Consider the following 22,119-nt stretch of genomic DNA (forward strand, 5'->3'; position numbering starts at 1 on the left):
TGTCATCTTAAGCAGCAACTTAGCAAACTAAGAAAGTCATTGTTCAGTTTCAGAGAAAGTTAAGAGATTGAGGTGATGGAAAAGCTAATTTTAAGTGGTCTAATAGTTCTTGTGGGGTTACTCACCTCAGAACTTAGACTAGCATCCGCAGCTTGGATGCAAGCTCATGCAACTTTCTATGGTGGAAGTGATGCCTCAGGAACTATGGGTAATGTGCACCTACATTTTTTCTTTTGTTTAATATACTCATCATTTCTGAAGTAATAAAAAGTACCCTAAAAATTTGTAGTACAAAACAAGTGCATATGATATGAAATGAGTAACAACTAACATGTTTCTATTCTTGTTGTAGGGGGTGCATGTGGCTATGGAAATCTCTACACAGATGGTTATGGAATAAAAACTGCTGCATTGAGCACTGCTTTGTTCAATGATGGCAAATCATGCGGCGGTTGCTATCAGATAGTTTGTGATGCAAACAAAGCACCCCAATGGTGCCTCAGGGGCACTTCCATTACAATTACTGCCACAAATTTCTGTCCTCCAAACTTGGCACTCCCTAATGACAATGGTGGTTGGTGCAATCCTCCTAGACCACACTTTGACATGTCCCAACCTGCTTTTGAGACGATTGCCAAGTACAGGGCTGGAATTGTTCCAATCTTTCACAGAAGGTATGTGTATGTTATATCCTCATTTTGGGTGCCAGAATTGATTTTGAGGAAATAAGCTTCTCTAAACATGTTATAATACAGCTAGATAACTGATATTGTTCAAATTTGTGTTGCATATATGCAGAGTACGGTGCAGGAAAAGTGGAGGCATCAGATTTACCATCAATGGGAGAGACTATTTTGAGCTAGTGCTTATAAGCAATGTAGGTGGAGCTGGAGAGATCTCCATGGTTTGGATCAAAGGGTCCAAAATGAGTAGCTGGGAAACCATGTCAAGAAACTGGGGAGTTAACTGGCAAAGCTTAAGCTATCTCAATGGTCAGAGCTTGTCCTTCAGAATCCAACTCCGCAATGGAAAGACTCGCACAGCTTATAATGTGGCACCCTCCAGTTGGAAATTTGGCCAGTCTTTCACCAGCAAGGTTCAGTTCTGAACAGAAGACTGTGCAAACATTCTTCAGTATACTTTTCCACAGTTCCACTTCATCCTTTCATAAATGTATCCATATCGATCTAGTCAATTACTGATTTGTTGTTGAAGGGATGTGTCATATTTGTATTTTTCATCCAGCTGGTTGTGGGCTTGTGGCTCAGCAATTTTAGCAATTTGCAAGCCCACCAATTTTAGCAATTACAAAGTGATGCTAGTTAAATATTTGAAGCTAGCAAGGATAAATTTACCTCCTAATATGCGAAATGATCTATGTAACTAATAGTATTTCCTTTGTCTCATCTTTTAATCCATGAGGAGCTACTTATTCAGTTTACACCCCTTTAAAAGGCTAAGTTCGGATACACCAGAAAAGAAATATCCCCATGAAAGTTTAGATATACCAGTAAAAGTATCCCTACGAAGCAAACGTCAATCTTTTCTAGTGAGGTAAACTAACCGATGGTTTATGTGGAATAAAACAGAGCCATTTTGAGTGACTCAGAGAGTCCTAAAATGCAAAATATCAATGAAAAATTAAATATTTTGAATATCAGTATACCACATGCAGGTGGCAATATTAATAAGGCACCTAACCAATTTAGCACTGTTACCATTCTAGTCACTGCCACTAGTTCATACCATATCTTAAAGGCTAACAGCAAGTTATTCATGGCCAGACAAATATGGTCAAATATCACAATTCTTTGGTTGCCTCAGAATAGGCCATTGTAAAGAAGATACGCCGTGGCTAAGTTAATACATTCTTGTCACTACTTCACAGTTTTCCTTAGAAAATGCACCAACAAAAATAAAGCACAAGCAGCTGTACACTCAGCTGCTATTTGAACAAGGAAATTAATGGCATTGGGCTTCTACCAATCCTAGTTGTATTGTTGTAAAATAAGCAACTAATATTACATTCAAGTGCTTTGAGCTAAAATAAAAGTTACATTTATGCTATCTCCGCATTACACGGTGACGTTCTCGTTTCCTGAAACGCTCTAACATGAATTCATCTGTGGCAGCCTGCCTCTGCACTGCTCCAGCAGCATCAGTGCTGGAATCATTTTGTTTGGATCCAGAACTATCATCCTGAAGACTTCTATCCTTGTACAACTCTGGATGTTCTGCAAATTAGTCACCATTTTTGTCAGTAATAGGTATGATTTTAAACAAGAGTAAAAAAATCAAAAGACTTCTCAATCCATAAAAGGCAAACGAGCAAGATGAACTTATCAATAAATACATCAACGCTGACAGAGACGCAGCAACCTAACAGCATAAACAAGCAATCATACATATGTGCTCTAAATTGAAAGAACCAAGGAAATGCAACCTCTTCTAAGCTTTTCAGCATAATCCCTGCCACGCTGGAAATAATCAGCGCTGTAACTCGATGGAATGCTACTGACTTCTGGTTTTGTCCGACCCATAAGCCTCTTTTCCTGTAGAAGTTTTTTTGCAGCCTCTGTTTCTTCAATATTTTTCAATTTATATCTGCAAACAAGAAAGCAAACCCATCAAGACACATTACCCAATTTTCTATCCCAATAAATAGATTCATAAGAAATATTTAACTTTAAACAAGTACACTTAATGAGAAGAAAAGGCTTTATTCCCTGTTTAGTAAAATAGATTCATAAAGAAACATTAAACAAGCACTAGCAAAATACAAGACAAAGAGAAACTACTGCACTTCGAAAGAAAATAACCAAGGAAAGATGGATCATCTTGAACATAGGCACTAAGTACTCATTCAGATCAATTTAAAAACATTTAGAAAAGAACTTTCAGCCTAAAAGCCAAACACCTTAAAACCTTGTTGTTTGCTTCCAACTACAGGCACTACGTACTCTAATACAGATAAATGTATCGCCCCTATGAATCAGACGTTGCTAAAATTTAACTTGAAAGAAAAACACAAAAAGATAGAGTATTAAATGCTTCTCCAACAAATAATTCAAACCACAAATTCATCCGATCGAATAGATATGAGAAAACATACTCAATTGGGAGCTGAATCTCAGCAATACCAGTAGTCCATTGAGTAGAGCTTTCTTCTGAATTTCGCTTTTTTACCTGACAGGACACAATAAATTTATAACATAAAGGCAAAATACTAGATGGAAGACACACAGCCATTCATATATCCATAATGGTGCAGTGCTAGCTTAGTTACTATAAACTAGACAGAAAGTAAGGAAAGAACAAAAAACTGTGGACAGTTGAACAAGCAAATTAAGCAACTAGTAACCTTAAGATGCTCAGGGATTTTATAAAGTTCATCTTCGGCGCGTTTCAACTCATTCTCAATTTGATCAGCTTCATCAATCTTCCTACCCCTTTTCTTTGCTAATTCCTGCTCAACATACTTAACCCTGTCCAAGTTAAATAGCACCAAACCAAGATCAGCAACTACTACCTTCAACTTCAAAATCAATAATTTCAAAACAAACACAATGCAATATATATAATAATACACACACATATTGGGGTCTTCATCCATTACAGCAGTCTCTTGAGCAAAAGTGTCCTGAAGAACAAGGTCATCCTTGTCGCCGCCATCACCGTCATTCTTCTCGGCGGGTTTAGCAGCTGAGCCGGCAGTGACTACAGCCTGAGATTGCAAACTAGGGTTTGCTGCAATACCTGATTTCCTTTCCCTCTGCTTCTGGAGGAGCTTGATTTCCTCCAATGCCATTCTGTAACAGCAATTAACACCATTGCAATTGGATCAGTAAATTAATTGAATTGAAACCCTAACATAATAAAAATCCCAAATCAGATTAAAAAAACAGTTTTTAATAATTTTTTTTGTGGATTTCGAAAAAGAAACCTTCTTTCTCGTTCGTCGTCGGATTCATTGTTGTTGTCTTGAGATTGGGGGAGTTGATCTTGTTCAACTGGAGCACTTCTCTTTCTGTAGTTCTTCTTTCGTTGCTGTTTCGAATCTTCCATTTTTCCAGTTCTTAGCGGTAACACATCATTCGCCATATATATATATATATATATAATATATATATATATATATATATGTTATTATTTGATTTATAAATTTGATGATAAAACTTCAGGGAAAAATAATAATTTGAGATTTTTTGTTCTTCTTATATTTGTAGACAATAATTATAATAATAGTAATAATAATAAGTTAATCAAATAGGATTAAATATAAAAGAATGAACACTTAATCTAAACGAACAAATTCCAAAAAGATTAATTATCTTCAAAATGAAATCAGGTTACAATTTGAGTTTTATACCTATAGTAAGCTGACCTCCTTAAATATTTAGTCGATGGTTTGATCATTGAACGATGTGTATGGAAAAAGATTTGTTTACAAAGACGTACTCTATTCACTTAATATGATGCTAGAGTCTCGCGATGATTAATCTCATAGTTTCAGATCGTGAGATAGTACTCGGTGCATATAAACCTTGTAGGCAACGACTTATAGTAACATCATGTTGTGCTATTCATAATTACATACGCAAGTGGAATTTGAATGATGAACTATTTAGGATGTGGGAAGAACTGGATCCCGCAGAATTTGATAGCATGAATGAAGGTCCTAGCACTGCAGGAACAACCTCACATGATGACAATTTAGCAAGACTATCTGATGAAGGTGCAGCTGAAATGACAATGCAAAGGGATCAAATTGCATATTGGATATGGGCACATCATGACATTGATAATTGACTCATATTAACTTTGTTTGATATTAGACCGCACTAGTTTTAAATATTATCACTTTGACTTTGTTATCAAGTTGTAATATGATAATATGACACTTTTCCTAGTTATTAGATTTTAATTGACTTTAACGTATGTAAGTGCTTTTTTTAGTTTAACTTATCTAAAAAATGCATTAATATTCCCATGTTCATAAAATAAGACCAGTTCTTGTTCCATTTAAATATGAAGTTCATTTAAATCTCATAAAAGAAAACAACACAATCAAACAAGTTTTTAATTTTTTAGTTTTCAAAACAAGTTTTCAAAATGATTTTACCAAACAAGTTTTCTATTTTTTCATTTCAAAAACAGTTTTCAAAACTAGAATTATCAAACAAGTATTTTCTCCAATCTCTCCCCAAAAACAGTTTTCGAAAATTGATTCATAAAACAATTTTGAGAACATTTTTTGAAAAAGGTTAACAAACAGGCCCTAAATCCTTAGAATTTTACAGCAAAAAGATATGACATGGTGAAAATGTATCCCTTCTTCAACTCAAACTTCATAAAACCTCAAAAAACTTTTACCCCAACTTCTTCAACCAAAATAAAAGTCAATTAAAGAACACAATCCTCAAGTATTCTTTAGTTAATTAAACCTTGCTGCACTTTCGCATCAAGTAGGCAGTTGTAGAATTTAATTGTCATTTTATATGATCAATTATACAACAATTATGTTCGTCTATTTTGTGCAGCTCTTGTTTATTTATGGTGGCCTTGAATAATAAAATCCATTTTCTACCAAGTAATAATTTGGAAGCCTTAATCAATAGTCCAATGTCTGCATCTATACCATACTCATTTAACTACCAAACCAACATGAAAGAAAGAGTAAGGTGATAAAGTTCCAATCGCTGTTCATTGTCCACAAAATCAATGAGCCCCAAAAACAAGAAAAGAAACCTCATCCACATAAAAGATAACAGCTTCTACTTCATAGAATTCGCATCATTCTTAACACATTATAATCTTCGATACCAATTATTTTACACTCAAATGTAACACCATACGTGGTACAATACATAATCAATTAATCATATCCCTTCAAGAATTATTGGCAAAAATAAAGGGAAATTAAGTACGTTTATAACTTGAATATGCATCTAGCTTATACTTAATTAAGCCTTCTTTGGAGCAAGTTTGGTCTTGATTGCATCAACCTGTTTAGCATCAATCTGAAAGGCCTGGGAAAGCACATCATCAGGCACAGTTGGTGTTGATCCAAAGAGAGCAGAAGCTATAGACAAGGTACCAGGTAGTTGACTACTAAATGCAGAAAGCACAGAAGCAGGTTTATCCCCATTGTTCTTCTGATAGTGCACCAAACCCTTTGGGAACACAAAGATTTCACCTTGCTTAATGGACTTTGAGATGAGCTTGTTGGCTGTGGTGATGAAACCAACATCTAATTCACCTTCCAACACAAACACAACCTCAGTGGCGCGAGGGTGTGTGTGTGGAGGGTTAAGTCCCCCGGCTTTGTAGTCTATCCTTGAGTAAGATACACCCAATGTGTTGAGTCCTGGAATTTTTTCCACATTGGCTGCAGTTACCAATGATCCCACTGTGTTGTTGATGACTCCAGGCTTGGCTAGACCAGCAAAGAAGAAATCAGCTGCTGAGACATTTGCCTCTGGCTTGCAGGCAAATCCATTCACCTTCACTCCTGCACATAGCACACCATGTACATCAATTTATGGTTTTCATAACACAACTCTGGTACAATTTATTTAGATTTGCCCAATTTTTTCTGTTTCTGTATTTTTCCATTAAATAAAAATGTATTTGATTGGTTAGCTTCCCTAAACAATAGCAACTTAGACCCTAGGTCTGTTTGGATACCAATCAGAAAGTATAAAAATGGACTCTTCATATTTTGTTGAGCAACAAATTATGAGAAGACATATAACTTTCGTGTGTCTCGTTCAAATTTTATTTGTTAGAAAATATTTGGTTGTAGATACTTTTTGTTAGGTAAAAGAGTGCTAAGTATTATTGTTTAAGATTACCTATTTTGTGACTTAACCTTTATTTTATCGAGGAGCAGAAATAGAGAAATCAAATTGGTGAATTGTAATGTACATTACCTGAAGAAGGAAGAGCTACACAAAGGTCTTGAAGTGTGTCAGGATCAGAAGCATGGACATAAGAGATGGTACAGCAGAAGATGACCAAGATTGCCAAAGTTTTGGTTGTTGACATGGTTTGGAATGATGAATAGAAACAGAACAGAAATGTTTATTATGTAGCTAGAGAGAAGATAAATGTTTGAGTTGGATGGTAAGAAATGTGGCAATAAGTTTGCCTTTATATATGCATGGATCATTTGTAAACGAGCAACAATGGTTATAGTCAGAGTAGATGGAACTGATGTGATTTTAAAGCATAAAAGTGTGTAGTCCTTCAACTTAAATTCAAAGCAATCGAGTGAAAAGTCTTTAATTGAAATTATTTAAAGATGTAAGTCTTTACTAGGAAAAAATATCATTCATGCGAATAGAAATCAACGTAGGGATTAGGTTTGTCTTCTGTTGGGAAAATGCAAGCATTTGACTGTCTAAATGAAGTGGGGTTTGGTGAGAGATGTAAAGTGATATAAGCAGATATAGGCTTAAATCCATGCATATTAATTAACTCGAGTTGGCCTCTTTATTCTATTTTTTTTTTTCTCTTCAGCCAAAAGTTGTTTTTTTAATGAACAAAATCATTTCTGAGAATTATGACCATTGTTTTCAAACTAGTTCAAATTGTGAACCAATCATGTTTGAGGTTCACTATTTTAATTAGTATGATATTCAACCTGAGTACAATTAAATTATCAAATTATTTCTATTAGGTTATTTAATCATGACATTATTTTTTTCAATTTCAATATATGCATGTACATATGAGCCAGTAACAAGTGAAATTGGCTTTGAAGATTGGCATCAATTACCAAATCTGAGCAACCATGGGGAATGGGTTGGTCACCCACCGCTTTAGTTCAGCTGTTGCTCTCAATGTTATGCTTCTGGATACAGCCGATACAAAGGGATTTTCTGTTATTGAACAGGAATTTGCTATAAAAATTCATAGAGCAGGAGATTTATACTATTCTTATCTTTTTTCTTTCCACTTTCATTCTTGATACTGCACCACATTAAAATCACCAAAACTTATTTTTTGCAATGGAAATCTACGATTTAATGGACTCACGTGAATTTCAACCAATAAAAGAGAGTGAAAAGTAAGTGTTATAGTATTTCTCTTTACAAATTTCAAAACATCGAAAGCCAAAGATAAAGAAAATGTTCAATTAAGGTTGAAATGACCTTTTCATGATTTTCTTTGAACTAATGGTTTTACAATTACACATAAAGATATTTTAGGACCAGAATAAGGTCAATCTTGCAGCTTTACCAAGTGAAAACTGATGTGTGAACTATACTTCTATACTCCGCCTATGCTTGCATGGCCGGTTCCAAGCCTAGGTAAAGGATGAGAGGTTGTGTTAGGTCTCGACAACCAAGGCAAAACTAGTCGATATCTTCGTAGGATCATTAATTACATAACTTCTCTGTCAGTAGCTTTTTGAGCTTCACCCCTGACTGATACAAGGTTCTTCTTTATCTCGTCGCAAAGTCTACCCTCTATGAGACGAACAGGCAACCACAGCTTGGGCTTAACATCAACAATGTAAGAGAGAGTTGTATTAACTTCTTGTACTTGAGTCTCCTCACAACTTCTGCTATTGAACTGCTGCAAAAACCATCATTGTCTAAGTTAGCATTGTATTTGTATGTCAATCTCATTGAATAAAAGGGTTCAAAATCTTATAAACTTCAAAACAAAACCAATGAATATATTGAAAACTGAAGAAGACTACAAAAAGAAAACAAGATCCCTTTGGTCAATAATATAGCTGTCATGTTAGTCCCAACTTGGTCAATAATTTGAGTTCCCAAGATATGATTTATTCCACTCTAAGTAACTTGTAAGTTCACGAAGTTTATATTTTCAATTTTAGAAACTTGTAAGTTCAACATTTGAAAAGTACTTGGAATAGTGCCTCACACCCTGATTTCTGCAAGTGTGTATGATTTATTGTGCTTGATTCAGAAGAATTCTAACAACAGGGGAACAAACAAAAGTCCTACCTGCAAAATAGACCATTTTCCTTCAAAGAGTTGAAAGTCTCCTTCAATCATCTTGAATTCGATATCACGCTTCATTCCAGAAGGAAGAGTCTCCAACTCTTTCTCATAACAATCTACAACTCCTTTAGCATTAAACTTTATCCCAAATGCCAAGTTCTGCTCTCCAATCTGTTTAGATAAAGTAATAACAATAGATATAATTCAAGCCAAATTCATTAAAATGGAAAAATCTCCAACACATCAGTTCATAGTTCAGGTCATGAGAAAACAAATCATAGTGTGGCATTGAATTTCTGAAGGCTGTTACTTAAGTAAATTAGGTAAAAACATGCTTGGCCATACTATAGTGTAATCCCACATAAAGTTTGCTATTCGCCTGGACGCTCAATCATTTATTCTCTATTTGTCACAAAAACTAAAACTCAGTATTATAGGCATAACATCACACTGACTCTCGTTTTGAAAGTAAAATGCTGCACCAACTAGCTGTGCCCATATCATCCTCAAACATCAGTATTCCCATACTTCAAGGGTACAGACACACACACACACACAACTCTGATCAAACACGCAACGTGATCATTCGAGGTACTTATATTGCTCTGGTCAAGCATGGTACGTGATCATATACCATGAAGCTGGATGCATAGAGCCAATCCTTTACAACATAATCAGGCTGGTCTTTCTTTCTTTCTTTCTTTCTTTTTGCTTAACCAATCAATTATGAGGTGTATGTGCGTGTCTGTGAGGGTAATGCAAGTTAAATTTGAGCAATTAAAACCTGTGTATTGACAGAATTGGATGAAAATAACAACAAAAGCAAAATGAAAATTCATGAAATCTGCTAAACCATACTGAATTAAAAACTCTCGAGTTTCGAAAGTCTCTCAAATAATGTGCCTTTTGTTTTACATTGCAATATTCAACAGCAAGGCCATAAGGTCCACCAAAGAGTTGCAAAATCAAACTACTATCAAGTAAAGGAAGGTCCCTAATAGTCTACTACATAGTACATAGCAATAACAACAAAAAATGCAAGTAAACTTTCACTATACCCAATTGCACAAGCATATCCAAAAACATGCAACTAATTTAATTAAAAAACAAACTTTAAGATACCCATTTGGAGCAAAAGATGAGAAATGAAGAAAACCTGCAAAAGACGAGCAAAATTGTGACCCTTTTGGAGCAATTGACTAACAGCAAGGCCAGGAATGAAATCAGCCAACCTCTCATAATCAGTCAAGATGCTCCATACCGCATCAAGCGAAGCATCAATGGAAATCCTGGACTCGATTCTGCGCGAGTTCTTCTCCAGCTTCGTCACCTCTATGCATACCCCATCTTCAGTCAACGTTGCTGACTCTTCAACTCCCACTTCCGAGGTGGTGGGGTTGGATTTGGAAGCACGGTGCAAGAGAGGTTTGAAGTTTGAAGGTGGGGTGGTGCAGAGGGAATGGTAATGAAAAGGGTGTGAGAAGAAGAGGGAAGAGTGGGTTATGGCTATGGAGTTGGAGCATGAAGGGGTTGGTGATTGAGGGAAGAGGAATGCTGCTGCACAGTGTGATGATTCTGAGGAAGATGGGAGGGCGCGCATTGTTTTGTCTTGTCTTGTCTTGTCTTGTCTTGTGTTGCTTGGGATGTGTTCTCTTGTATAGTAGATTGGTCTTTCTTTGCAACCAAAGCCACAAGTTGAAATTGTTGCCTACAAAACAAGGACACCTCTCATATATGACCAGGTCTAGTTTTAAATTTTAAGAATAAAAGTAAGTGAAGATGAGATAGAAGTGAAAGTAAGATTTATAAATTAATACTCTCATAAATTGAGCTCTCAAGTGAATTGACAATTGACAATGTCAATTGAATCAAATCATTGCGTCTATTCCTTTCAAATATGAAAATGATAGGTTACTCTTCATTTTACTCATCGTAGGCATAAGAGCAATCTTTCAGCCCACAATCAGTGAATTAAATGGTAGAAAACTGATTAATAAGTTATTTTTATCAATTACAAAAGTTCGAAATCGAACTCTCAACCACTTATTTAAGAGATGAAGTGCTCAATCACTACATCATCTCATTTAATTAGTGAGAATGAATAAAATTAATTTTAAGGCTTAATTGTATTTTTATATAAATTTAATTGCATTTTTCTTCCTTCTACTTCAAAGTTCATGTTTTGGTCCCTATAATTTTTTTTAAAGTTATTTAAGTTTCAATGCTTTAAAAAATAACTAAATTTGATCCTTTGCCAATTTTGATATATATATATACAACATCCTTAAACATTTATTTTCTATAATTTGAGAGACTTCAGTAAAATAAAAGCAATTGAGATGAGAGAAAAATTCAATTCCAAATTTCCAATACAAGATAAGGCAACTCAAAACTAGGGGTGAACATGGCCGGGTAGATCCAATGAACCCGTCCAACCCAATCCGATCCAATAGAAAAAATGCGGGTTGAATCGGGTAATCGGGTTAATCGGATGGATTTTACTACAACCCAACCAAGTTCGGGTCGGATTTCGGATTCAGTTCAAATCCATCCAACCCAACCCAACCCAGAATTCATACATATAATAATAATTTTTTTTATAATTTTACTCATACTTGGAGTGCTAGTGTCGGAGTGATGACTTTTTAAAACTTCGAGATTTATGTATTTGTAGTTATTTGTCATATTTAAACTTAGAGTATTTGTTCGTAGTTATTTGTTACATGTCTATATATTTATTTGGCATGTTAGAGACATTTAAGTTCTAGGTGTCATGACATGAAATTTAGTGTTGCTTTTCGCTTTTTAGGTACTATTTATGTTAGATTGTTTCATGTCATTTGGTAATAAAGTTTTATGTTTTCATGATATTTGACTATATGTCATTTATGTGGTATTATTTCATGCTATTTGGTATAACGTTTTGTGTCATTTTCATGCTATTTAGTATTTTTTATAACTTTTTCTGAATTTATAATAATATTTGCAAAATTTTTTAATATTTCAGATATATTATTGTTTTAATATAGTGACCCAATCAATCCATCCAACCCAATCCGAACTTCGTCGGGTTGGTTCGGATCGGGTCCGAAGAAGAAATTCGTGAAATCCAACCCAACCCAACCCATACAATTTTGATCGGTTCGGATTTTATTTTGACCAAAATTCATCCAACCCAACCCATGTGCACCCCTACTCAAAACCACTTTAAATTAATTATTTCAGAGAAAATAAAAAATAAGTTAAAACACTTTATCCGTTTGGGATATACCTCTGTGTGGCTGTGTTCCCTCAGTTGAGACGCTAAACTTGGGTGTGTAAGTAAGACAGTACGAGGTGATAAACCCTCAAATCAAAGTATCTTCTTCCAGTCAACTTGTTCTCATGGCTTCTTCATTCTCAACGCAGTTGGTCCAAAGTCAGAACCTTCTTCCTCGTTTTCATCATATCCAGGTTAGCAGTATTTTCTACTATCAAATCTGAGAAGATGTTGGAAACTGGAACTGTGTTTCTTTAGAATCCAATTTGAACATGGTGTATGACAACAATCAAGATTGTTGCTTATAACATGGTGGTATAGTGTTTCATATACATCTATATTTTGCAATATAGATACAACTTCTTACCATCCCAATGTATGTCCTTCTTCTAAGGTGTCTTAGTGATATAGGGTTTGTTTGATTACTATTTTATAAACTGTTACTAAAGACAATTTTTATTTTCAGTTTTGTAACTAAAATCCTAAAATTTATCATAGCATATTTATCTTAGCTAAGTGTGTAGTGGGTGCTTCTAAGTTATAACTCTTTAATATCAGCCAACAAGAGAATGTGCTAATAAAAATGGGAAATTTTTGTTTTCTGTTCCCTTTTTAACCAGGGTAATTTTAGCCAAGATGTATCGAAGGTTCGACGGTCACATGTGGTCTGTAGCAGTATCCGATCTCAGCTTGGTTGCAGTAAAACATTGGCATCACGATCTCATTATGCTGCCAAGTTTCCTGTCACTCTAAAATCTGAAGGAAAATCAACCACATTTAGGAGAATGACATGCAATGCTAAGGAAAGTGTAAGTGTAACATTTAAATTCATGGTTTGGATTTTGTTAGCAGAAAGTTCTAGGCCAATGTGAGACAGTGGAGGAGTAGGATAGTGCCCTCCGGACTAACTTTCTTCACTTTAGGCTTATTTCTGCCCTCATGAGTATTAAGATAAGGGTGAGCAGTGATTCCGGAAATAGGGAGCAGTTTTGATCATAGAATCATTTAAAATGAGGATTAGGTCTCATGTGAAAATTCTCTCATATTCTCCCATGTTGAAATTTTGTGTCTATCTCTGTCTTCATACCTATGTATGAAATAGGTATAGGTGGGACCCATTAAATGTTTATGAAGAGATAGACACAATTTCAACATGAGGAAACATGACAGAATTTTCACACAAGAGGATCCTAATCCTTAAAGTGAATAGATTGAATTATTCCATCTCCATGTTTAAATCATATTGCTTTAATCAGATTTTTTTTTCTTTTGCCAAATCTGCCTTGGTTTATGATATATTGATATCGGTTCATTATCTTACATGGTTCTGTTACTTTTAGGCTCTGGAGCTGCAAGCCAAAGTGACAAGCAAAGTTTTCTTTGATGTAACAATTGGGGGTGAAGCTGCTGGCAGGATTGTTTTCGGCCTATTTGGAGACGTCGTTCCAAAAACAGCAGAGAATTTCCGAGCTTTGTGCACAGGTAATCAATCAAATGTTTTTACAGCTTTGTTCTTGTTGTAGTTGTGTGAGAATTTCCGAGCATTATCATGGTGAAGTGGGTTGTGTGACACCGCATCTTAAACAAGAAATGAATAATCTCTATGCAGGAGAAAAAGGATATGGTTTCAAAGATTGCTACTTCCATCGTATAATCAAAGATTTCATGATTCAGGGAGGGGACTTCACTGAAGGAAATGTGAGTACTGTGATATTTTGCTAGCATTCTTGCATATGTATGCTAATCTGTGCTGCACGCAGTTGAACACTTCTATGTATATTCAGTGTAGCGATAATGTTTCTTTGACTTCATGTGTATTCTAATTGGCTGCAGGGAACTGGTGGAATCAGTATCTATGGTGCTAAATTTGAAGATGAGAATTTTTCTTGTATGTCTCTATACTCTATTGGCCCTTGAGCAGTAATAGAGTTTTATAATTTTTATTAGGAATTGCTTTTCAAAATTTTGCTTTGCTCGTTGTTCCAATTTAAAATTGTTAAATTGATCTCCTTCAAATTGGACTTTCAATGGAAAACTGATAGCTAGCATATCTGAAATAAAATTTCTTGCAGTGAAACATGTTGGTCCTGGAGTTTTAAGCATGGCAAATGCCGGTCCTAATACCAATGGTAGTCAATTTTTTATTTGCACTGTACAGGTGAGAGACATGCGTGAGCTTTCTATCACTTTAAGAATTGGATAAGGCATATATATGTTTTTATGCGTCTGTTATCTGAAAAGAAATTTTCAACCTCTCTTTACAAACAAGGAATTCTCAGAATTATTACTTGAAGGATAACTGAAAACCTGGAAATAGTGAAAACTGAAAACAGATAGAAAAAGACCATATCCCTTTTTTGATGAAGTCACCAAAATAATGCATTCAGCCTATAATTTAGAACTCTAATCTAGCTAACTAAAACTATCTACACCTCTTTTTATGGATCCTAGACTCTGGTCAAAGGCCTCAGCATCTAATTTTAAACTAATGGCAAGACAATTCTGGATGACATTGTCTTAATGGTGTTGACCCACTGATAAAATGAAGCCTTAATTACACTTCAGATCCTTCTAGTCTTACAAATTCATTTTTGGTCGATCTTATTTCAATTGCTACAATGTTATATGATACATTTCAAATTGATGCAACTAAGCCTTAACATCTGCTGAGATGGAAGTGCCTTCTTTTGACTTCGCTCACTTGGAACATATTACCAGCGACGTTGAATCACGTACTTTATTGCTCAATCATTTAACCAAACAATCATAATATTTAGCATTTCAACCAGAAAACGCACATTCTGTTTGAGTTTGTTACTTTGTTTACATTTTAGCTTTGATACTAAGCACATGATATGACTTCATGATGCAGACTCCATGGTTAGACAATCGGCATGTTGTGTTTGGGCATGTCATTGATGGAATGGATGTTGTGAGGACACTTGAGTCACAGGAGACAAGCAGGTCAGATAACAGCCCCCGGAAGCCATGCAAAATAGCAAATTCTGGAGAACTTCCTTTAGAGGGTTGATCTTAACATTGAAATGTACTACATTTTCTGACTATCAATTACGATTCTGTTGAGGGTTTTAGGGGATTAAGGGTGTTGATCTATGCAATTTTATGAGTTTGAATTGTCATTTTTATCTGCTGAAGGGAAATTCGGATGTCACTAAATGTGCGTTTAGTGAATTATCATTAGGAGGGATACAGCACCACATTTTGTATTCCTAGACTTGTACGAAATCTGTAATAAACACAGTAAATGTCTTTTTCTCTTATAATTTCATGCTTCTGCAATTTGCATATACTAGTTTCCACATCTTTTTCAAGATGCCAATTGCGTCATTCATACAATTAAAATCATGATGTTGTGGAGGCAATTGCAAAGTTATTGAAAACTTAGACAAAACTCTGCTAGGTAGAAACTCTTGATTTGCTTGATAAGTTTACTTAGATAATTTATCCAAGCAAAACCTATGCAAGGACTATAGCTTCCACTGCTAAGGATTGGATCATTTGCTGTTGGCTGTCTTCTTCAACCTCCCATATTTCAGGTAATGCTTCTCTGATATTATGAATGCTGTTCAGGGCATGGTTAGCACCAGGGACCAAATCTGAACGACCCACCTGCCATCAGTATGTACTTCATTTTTAGCATGCATTACAAGCAAACACAGATTGTGACATAAGATCCATAAACAGCAAATATAACTTACCATAACAGTGTGAAGTCCAGCTACCTTTGCACTTGCAATATTTCGAGTACTGTCATCAAAGAAAATCTGCAGAAGATAGAAGAGAACTATTATGAATTGATTCAGAGAGTTTTGAAATTAACTAGTCAAATTAAGGAAGTAATCTTCCCATTCCCATGTCACTTTGTAGGTAAGTAATCAATCTTACTGTTTTCTTAGGATCCACATTTGCAATCCGAATCGCAGCTTCGAAGGCTTCCACAGAAGGTTTGCAGAGGATTTGTGTGTGGGAGTTGAAACGTCCACTCTCTGTTACATGATTATCATCTGATACATCTATGTTGGGAGGATTAAGAGTTTCAAAGCATATGATGCCTTCAAAACAATCTTCCAAGCCCAATCTGTTGAGAACTTCAACTGCATGTTTGTGATCTGAGTTTGTGAATATCTGCAAAGAATATTTTCAAGCCTTTGAATATTATGGAATGCTCTTCATTGATCAAACTAATACTAGTAGTATCAAATGTTGAATTTTTTCTGACATACTATTTTACGCTGAGGCATGGAAAGAAGAAGGTTCCTCAACACTGAATCTGGCTTCAGTTTCTCGTATGGTAATCTTCCATGCACATAAGCATGAAACTCATCATTGTCAAACTCATAACCAAGGGCCTGGTAGAGATCAAGACTAAAACTTAATAAGAAATATCATTGACTGTCAATCAGTGTTTCATAAGAAAATATCAACAAGAGAAAACTGAGTGCAATGCAAAATCTTTATACCTTCAATCCTGCCATAGTTGTCCCATGTTCAATATACAAATCCAGGCACATCTTTGGCACTTCACTTTCTTCAATGTGCAAGTGTTCCAACATATACTCTGTAAACAAGATTGGTTAACTAGAATACTTCTATTCTATTCTATCACATATGAGATTATCTGATCAGCAGAATATTTCATGTTCTGGCTTTAGTACTTTATGTTTATACCTTGTATGTTCTTGCGACATGCCAAATTGAGACCTAAGCTCAATGGGTAGAGAGTGTCATCTATATCTGTGACAAACATTTGGAACCAGAAATTTATATCACTCCTTTTCACTCTTTATCATTTAAGTAATACAACAGGTTTAAAGTGGTTGAAAAGGAAAGAGAGAAACGATGAGGGGAAGGAGAGGTTTAAATTAAACCAGAAGACAGAAAGGTAATAATACACTCTTGTGAAGCATATAAGAGTTCACTGCATGGGTTAGACAAATCATACCAAAAAGCAAGCACTCGTATTTGACTCCATCAATCCTGTGAGCATCCATCTTGAACTTGGAAACTGCAATAAATTTCAGTAATCACATAAAAGTTTCCTCACCTTAGGTGCGAGATTCCTATCTATAGCTTAGTACATGTTTGATACACGATGAAAAACCACAATGAAGGAAAAATTACAGTGATAGACACAACAACTAAGTAAAGATGCTTCTGTCCACCATGATTTTGTCTCACATTGATTTTCACTATATATCCAAACATGCACTTAATCACATCATATTTAGAGTTAGATGATCATAGAATATGGCCAACCAGTATGCCAGCATCAGAAAAAACAGCTGAAACACACCTGACAAACTAGTTTCAGCAAAAATACCAAACTTGAAGATGTTAACACACCAAGAAAAACATACCCGGTGATCACGGAATTCACAAAACAAGTAGGAAGCACTTGCACAGGGAAGAAATCTAGAATTTACTGCCTAATAATCTCCAATAAACCTCTGCCTGAATCAAAAAAGTAAGTATCAGTCATTTAATGGGTTATATATGAGTCTTATGACAAATTCAATGCATGAAACATGCCTACCAATTTGGACCATATAAAGTATAAACACAAACTTAAAATGAAATATTGTCAAGACTAACAAAGACCTTAGGGTGTTTAATTGTAATACCTTCTGAAACACGAAATAATTGTGGCTCACGATATCTTATATTTATACGTGTATATAAAGTTGAAGGAAGACCCACCACTAAGCTCAATGTGCGAAGTGACGCCCAATTTCTTTCTTAGGTGGTGAGCATCGTTACTTTTCAATTGTTAGAATTCTTACCCTTTAAAAATCCGGTTCTTATATGTAAACCCCGAAGCTCTAAGACATCCGATCGATATATGCAGATTGTGACTATTTTTTACCCCCACAATCTATAGAGTGTTAAAAAATTGTGTTTTGACGGTAACTTCCAGAAATCGGGCATATTTTTTCATGTAGGAACTTTGTGGTCGTTATATAGAGGTTGAAACCCCAACAATTGCATTTTTTTAAAAACTCCACCACAATTGTGGCGCGTTGGTCTCACAATCACAATCTGCATATGTTAATAGTATGTACTTGTAGGGATGCTCCTATGTCTAACGTTTTTTATTTTTAAAATATTTCTGTCATTTTCTATACCATAATAGCTCTATTTTTTATATGATATTGGGTAAAGTCCACTATTTAAGAGTTTGTTTTTTTGGTAAACAATTAGGAGTTGGTATTTGTAATTACTATTTAGTCATAACTTCATGCTACAATGCATGTTGGCCTAGATGGTGGGGGGAAATCCTATCCTCCATGATCCATATAACTTGGGTGAAATGAATGGGAGCAACTTCCGCTGGAAAAGGGAAAGCATATTCTAGACATTGGACGGTGAAGATGAGGTTTATCCTTTAATAACAATGGAATATAACCATACCGTATCATTGTTAGTATCTATTATTATACTAAAGTGCAAGACTATCGAAATGCTATCTATAATGCCTTTTGCGTCCAAATCAGATGCCATCATCCACAGGATGCTCCTAGTAGAAGCCGAATCAGCATCACTAACTTGTTGGGACTGGTCTATATTCTCACAACAATGCGGACAAAGCAGTGGTTGTTTATGACGTTAACCCAAATTTTAAGTGCAACTTCCTTCCCTCTCCATGTAAAGAGTGAAGTACCAACATGTGTTGGTTCAGTTGGTAAGGACAGACCACTTTCTTTCAGAAGGTTGTGTGTTTGATTCACACTACCAATGTGAGAGTTGTGTTGGTGAGTGATATATAAGTATCTCTGTAAGCGACATGTAGTCTCGGGCTCTGATCCGTGGCGATAAACGGAGTTAACCCACCCAAATCTTTTTTAAAACAAAAAATGTAAAGAGTGAAGAAAATGAAGAATTTGTTTGTTGATTGTTATCTTGGATTAAGTGTGTAGCTTATATACCACATCAAGAGAAGAGGAGTTGGTGTTGCAACTTACTCTACTAAGTACTAACTATATTAATCTTGAATCGGTTATGACTAAATGATTGTTGCATTCTGCACATTCTACAGTCTACACTAATCAAACTAACTGATGACTAACTAGATAATATCCACCTCAAGGCTCAAGCTGGGGGGTGATAAATGTTCTCCATTCCAAGCTTGGAAATCAAATGTTGAAACTATGTAGGGAGCGGAGTTGTGAAAATGTCTGCAGTCTTCTCATTGTGGGCCGAGGCCGAGGTTCTTGTTCGGTCGAAGTGGACAGATTTTTGGTCCAAGCGTTTGGGCTCGGAAGGCCGGTTAAGAACATTTATATTTGGTTCAATTAGTAAATTCTATTTTATACTTTGTGGTGGCTTCTAGAGTGCAAGTGCTTCTTAAGTCTTGCACCATGCAAGAGCAAAAATGACCCATGATAGAAAGTTGAGTGACCTGCTAATAAAAAAATAAAAAAATAAAAAAATAAAAAAATAAATGAAGATTCCAATAATACTCCTTTTCATTTAACATTTTCTCTCTACCTCTCATTTCCCCTCTCATTTCTCTCTACCTCTCTCGTGTCCCTTCAATGTCTGCACACCAGCACCGCCACCACCGGCGAAGAGGACCACCGGTGTAACACCCCGATTTTGGTGGCGTCACTTTAGTAACCAAAAAGAAACTTAATGTGGAAAACGTGAATATATTTTTTTTTTGATAATAACTAAGACAAGACTGAATTAGATAAAACCCAATTGCGAAAAGCAATAAAACTAATATGCAATATATATGACAGCCCCCGCTGTAAATAGCTAGCCACGTCACGAGTAAACCTCCAGTGACGGGTAAGAAAGTGTAACGCCCGTAGGCAATATATATAAACCAAATGAAAAGGGTGAAGTGTCCGCAACACCATCCCTCAAAACTGAGAATGAGCTGGCCCATCGGCCTGAAACAAGATCTCCTATGTCCAACCAACTCTCTGTGATTCCCGTAAAGAAACCACACAAAAAGCTATAGGTGGGAAACTACCCTGTCCCAAAGAAAACAAATGATGTTCAGAGCTAAGACTCTACTCCTACACTAATCCCATCTCGAGGAGCTCACACTAACACTAAAACCTACATGCTAGCATGATCGTCGTCCGAATCTGAATCCAGAACGACCTAGTCTATGTTCACCATCCGTCCTCCTCTCGCTACCGCGATGCGCTCCTGTTCCAGCATCTCAACTCTAGTTCCCCCCGAAGGGTGAACCGTCATGATCTAGTCCGCCAAAGACATCTGACAAAGGGCGTTTGTCCGCCAAAGCACACACAGAAGACGCGAGGGTCAACTCCAAAGAATTACGTAAATAATAGCACCAATAGATATAGATAAGAGAATAGCCACTTAGGCTTATAGCTAGGGATAACATCCTAGGGTTGCATATTCCATAATGAACTTAACAGCAATAATAACAATTAACATGTTCCAAATAGGATTAACAAATAACAATCACATTCGACAACTAAATTAGTATGCATGTTGCATGATATGCAATGCAGGTTAACCCAGTCAACCAATATGCATTCCGGAACGGATGGACATCAAACGGATCAATCCTAGCACCAGCAACGGTGGGACCATTCTGCCCGCGTGCCTCTTACACCAAACATAGGTATGGACATCAACCGAGTCAATCCTAGCACCAGCAACGGTGGGACCATTCTGCTCGCGTGCCTCTGGGATGGACATCAACCGGATCAATCCTAGCACCAGCAACGGTGGGACCATTCTGCCCGCGTGTCTCTTACACCAAACCAAAGTAGCCAGATCAGCCGTAACCCGTAGGTCTGCCATTTCGGTCTGCTACAAGAGACGTCTACAGACGCTCTTACACGGAAATCCGGGTCTTATGACCATTTTGGAATCCGACGAGGTCCAGAGTACGTCCTGTGTTAATACCTCATTAATGTTGCATGAATGCAGGATGATTAGTCAAACAACGTCTCTGATCTCACTCGACACGTCGCCACGTGTTCTAGCTACATTAAAGTCTCTAAAAGCTTACCCTAAGGTAAAGTCGATTCTGCGACAAAAGACACTTCTTCACAACAACACATAATCCACGATGATCTCCAAATCATCCGACTCATCTCAATCCGATGGTCACAACTGCTCAACGAGCACAGAGTATTACACTCTCGGAAACTAACGGTTTCCCGGACTTATCCCCAGGATAGCCCAACAACACATAGCTGCTCCAACAGCACAATAACAACAGCTGCTCCGACAGCACATAAGCATCAACATACTCAATACTTCTCAACTTCCTCAACACTTGGATCCGACGACACTTCTCGTTTTCCAAAAACTAAGATTTGCATCCTAAGCTTCCTTTCGAGTTTGTTATCATTATTTGAAGATTTAGAGGTTGTTTAATGTCTTATGAGTTTTCTTTACAAAATAATATCCTTTTAGTCTTATCGCAAAATCTTATAAGTTCTCGGGATCTCCTAATCCCCAACTGATACCAGAGAATGTCTCGATCCATGAAAACACCACCACAAGGTCCGAATCTCATTCGTCCTATCAAACTTTCTCAAAACTCTCAACATAAAATCGGCATGACCTGCCCGCTATTCTCACTATACAGAATCTCAGATTTCATTGCAAAAGCATAATCACATCATCACAGTCAATCAACATGTCATATATAAACATATTAAGCAATAACCACATAGCACTTAGCATATAAGGCATGCACCACACATCCTAGATTACCCACATAGCACGTAGCATGTAAGTCAATCATCAAAAACATTCAGTAGATGCATCATCTACATTGTCAGCCGAAGCCTCAGAAAACGTTTTTCCAATCAAACACAACCAATTGCATAAACAGTAAATCAAGTCGAAAGTATCGACCCTAAGCAT

At 36.2% G+C, this 22,119-nt stretch overlaps 6 protein-coding genes across 9 annotated transcripts; 2 read left to right on the plus strand and 4 right to left on the minus strand.

Moving 5' to 3' along the window:
- LOC130717527 (putative expansin-A17) lies at positions 1-1,406 on the plus strand. The gene is made up of 3 exons (XM_057567773.1): positions 1-208; positions 353-674; positions 799-1,406. The coding sequence occupies exons 1-3, from the start codon at positions 76-78 to the stop codon at positions 1,106-1,108; spliced, it is 765 nt and encodes a 254-aa protein (XP_057423756.1). The 5' UTR covers positions 1-75; the 3' UTR covers positions 1,109-1,406.
- A 385-nt stretch (positions 1,407-1,791) lies between these two features.
- LOC130717526 (protein COP1 SUPPRESSOR 2) lies at positions 1,792-4,089 on the minus strand. The gene is made up of 6 exons (XM_057567772.1): positions 3,944-4,089; positions 3,594-3,809; positions 3,362-3,485; positions 3,113-3,186; positions 2,444-2,604; positions 1,792-2,234 (listed from the first exon to the last, which is right to left on the minus strand). Exons 1-6 carry the CDS (start codon positions 4,063-4,065, stop codon positions 2,065-2,067), a joined length of 867 nt encoding a protein of 288 aa, XP_057423755.1. The 5' UTR covers positions 4,066-4,089; the 3' UTR covers positions 1,792-2,064.
- A 1,689-nt stretch (positions 4,090-5,778) lies between these two features.
- LOC130721269 (germin-like protein subfamily 2 member 4) lies at positions 5,779-7,142 on the minus strand. The gene is made up of 2 exons (XM_057572035.1): positions 6,933-7,142; positions 5,779-6,511 (listed from the first exon to the last, which is right to left on the minus strand). The coding sequence occupies exons 1-2, from the start codon at positions 7,045-7,047 to the stop codon at positions 5,964-5,966; spliced, it is 663 nt and encodes a 220-aa protein (XP_057428018.1). The 5' UTR covers positions 7,048-7,142; the 3' UTR covers positions 5,779-5,963.
- A 919-nt stretch (positions 7,143-8,061) lies between these two features.
- LOC130721245 (uncharacterized) lies at positions 8,062-10,673 on the minus strand. 2 transcript variants are annotated; one of them, XM_057572008.1, is made up of 3 exons: positions 10,135-10,673; positions 8,982-9,149; positions 8,062-8,580 (listed from the first exon to the last, which is right to left on the minus strand). In XM_057572008.1, exons 1-3 carry the CDS (start codon positions 10,576-10,578, stop codon positions 8,389-8,391), a joined length of 804 nt encoding a protein of 267 aa, XP_057427991.1. In that variant the 5' UTR covers positions 10,579-10,673; the 3' UTR covers positions 8,062-8,388. The 2 variants fall into 2 exon arrangements, with proteins under 2 accessions (XP_057427991.1, XP_057427989.1); XM_057572006.1 differs by having other exon boundaries at positions 8,062-8,583.
- A 1,585-nt stretch (positions 10,674-12,258) lies between these two features.
- LOC130717468 (peptidyl-prolyl cis-trans isomerase, chloroplastic) lies at positions 12,259-15,545 on the plus strand. Its single transcript, XM_057567700.1, has 7 exons — positions 12,259-12,431; positions 12,858-13,046; positions 13,578-13,719; positions 13,847-13,935; positions 14,071-14,125; positions 14,310-14,395; positions 15,110-15,545. The coding sequence occupies exons 1-7, from the start codon at positions 12,363-12,365 to the stop codon at positions 15,266-15,268; spliced, it is 789 nt and encodes a 262-aa protein (XP_057423683.1). The 5' UTR covers positions 12,259-12,362; the 3' UTR covers positions 15,269-15,545.
- LOC130717466 (suppressor of disruption of TFIIS) lies at positions 15,491-17,884 on the minus strand. Of its 3 annotated transcripts, none has more exons than XM_057567698.1 (9): positions 17,857-17,884; positions 17,616-17,709; positions 17,201-17,263; positions 16,927-16,992; positions 16,719-16,816; positions 16,482-16,607; positions 16,144-16,383; positions 15,957-16,022; positions 15,491-15,867 (listed from the first exon to the last, which is right to left on the minus strand). In XM_057567698.1, the coding sequence occupies exons 3-9, from the start codon at positions 17,247-17,249 to the stop codon at positions 15,715-15,717; spliced, it is 798 nt and encodes a 265-aa protein (XP_057423681.1). In that variant the 5' UTR covers positions 17,250-17,263; positions 17,616-17,709; positions 17,857-17,884; the 3' UTR covers positions 15,491-15,714. The 3 variants fall into 3 exon arrangements, with proteins under 3 accessions (XP_057423681.1, XP_057423682.1, XP_057423680.1); XM_057567699.1 differs by lacking the exon at positions 17,857-17,884 and adding an exon at positions 17,824-17,847; XM_057567697.1 differs by lacking the exon at positions 17,857-17,884 and adding an exon at positions 17,792-17,818.
- Positions 17,885-22,119: the final 4,235 nt, after the last annotated feature.

Source organism: Lotus japonicus, chromosome 5 (assembly GCF_012489685.1).
Source record: "Lotus japonicus ecotype B-129 chromosome 5, LjGifu_v1.2".
Classification (NCBI taxonomy): domain Eukaryota; kingdom Viridiplantae; phylum Streptophyta; class Magnoliopsida; order Fabales; family Fabaceae; genus Lotus; species Lotus japonicus.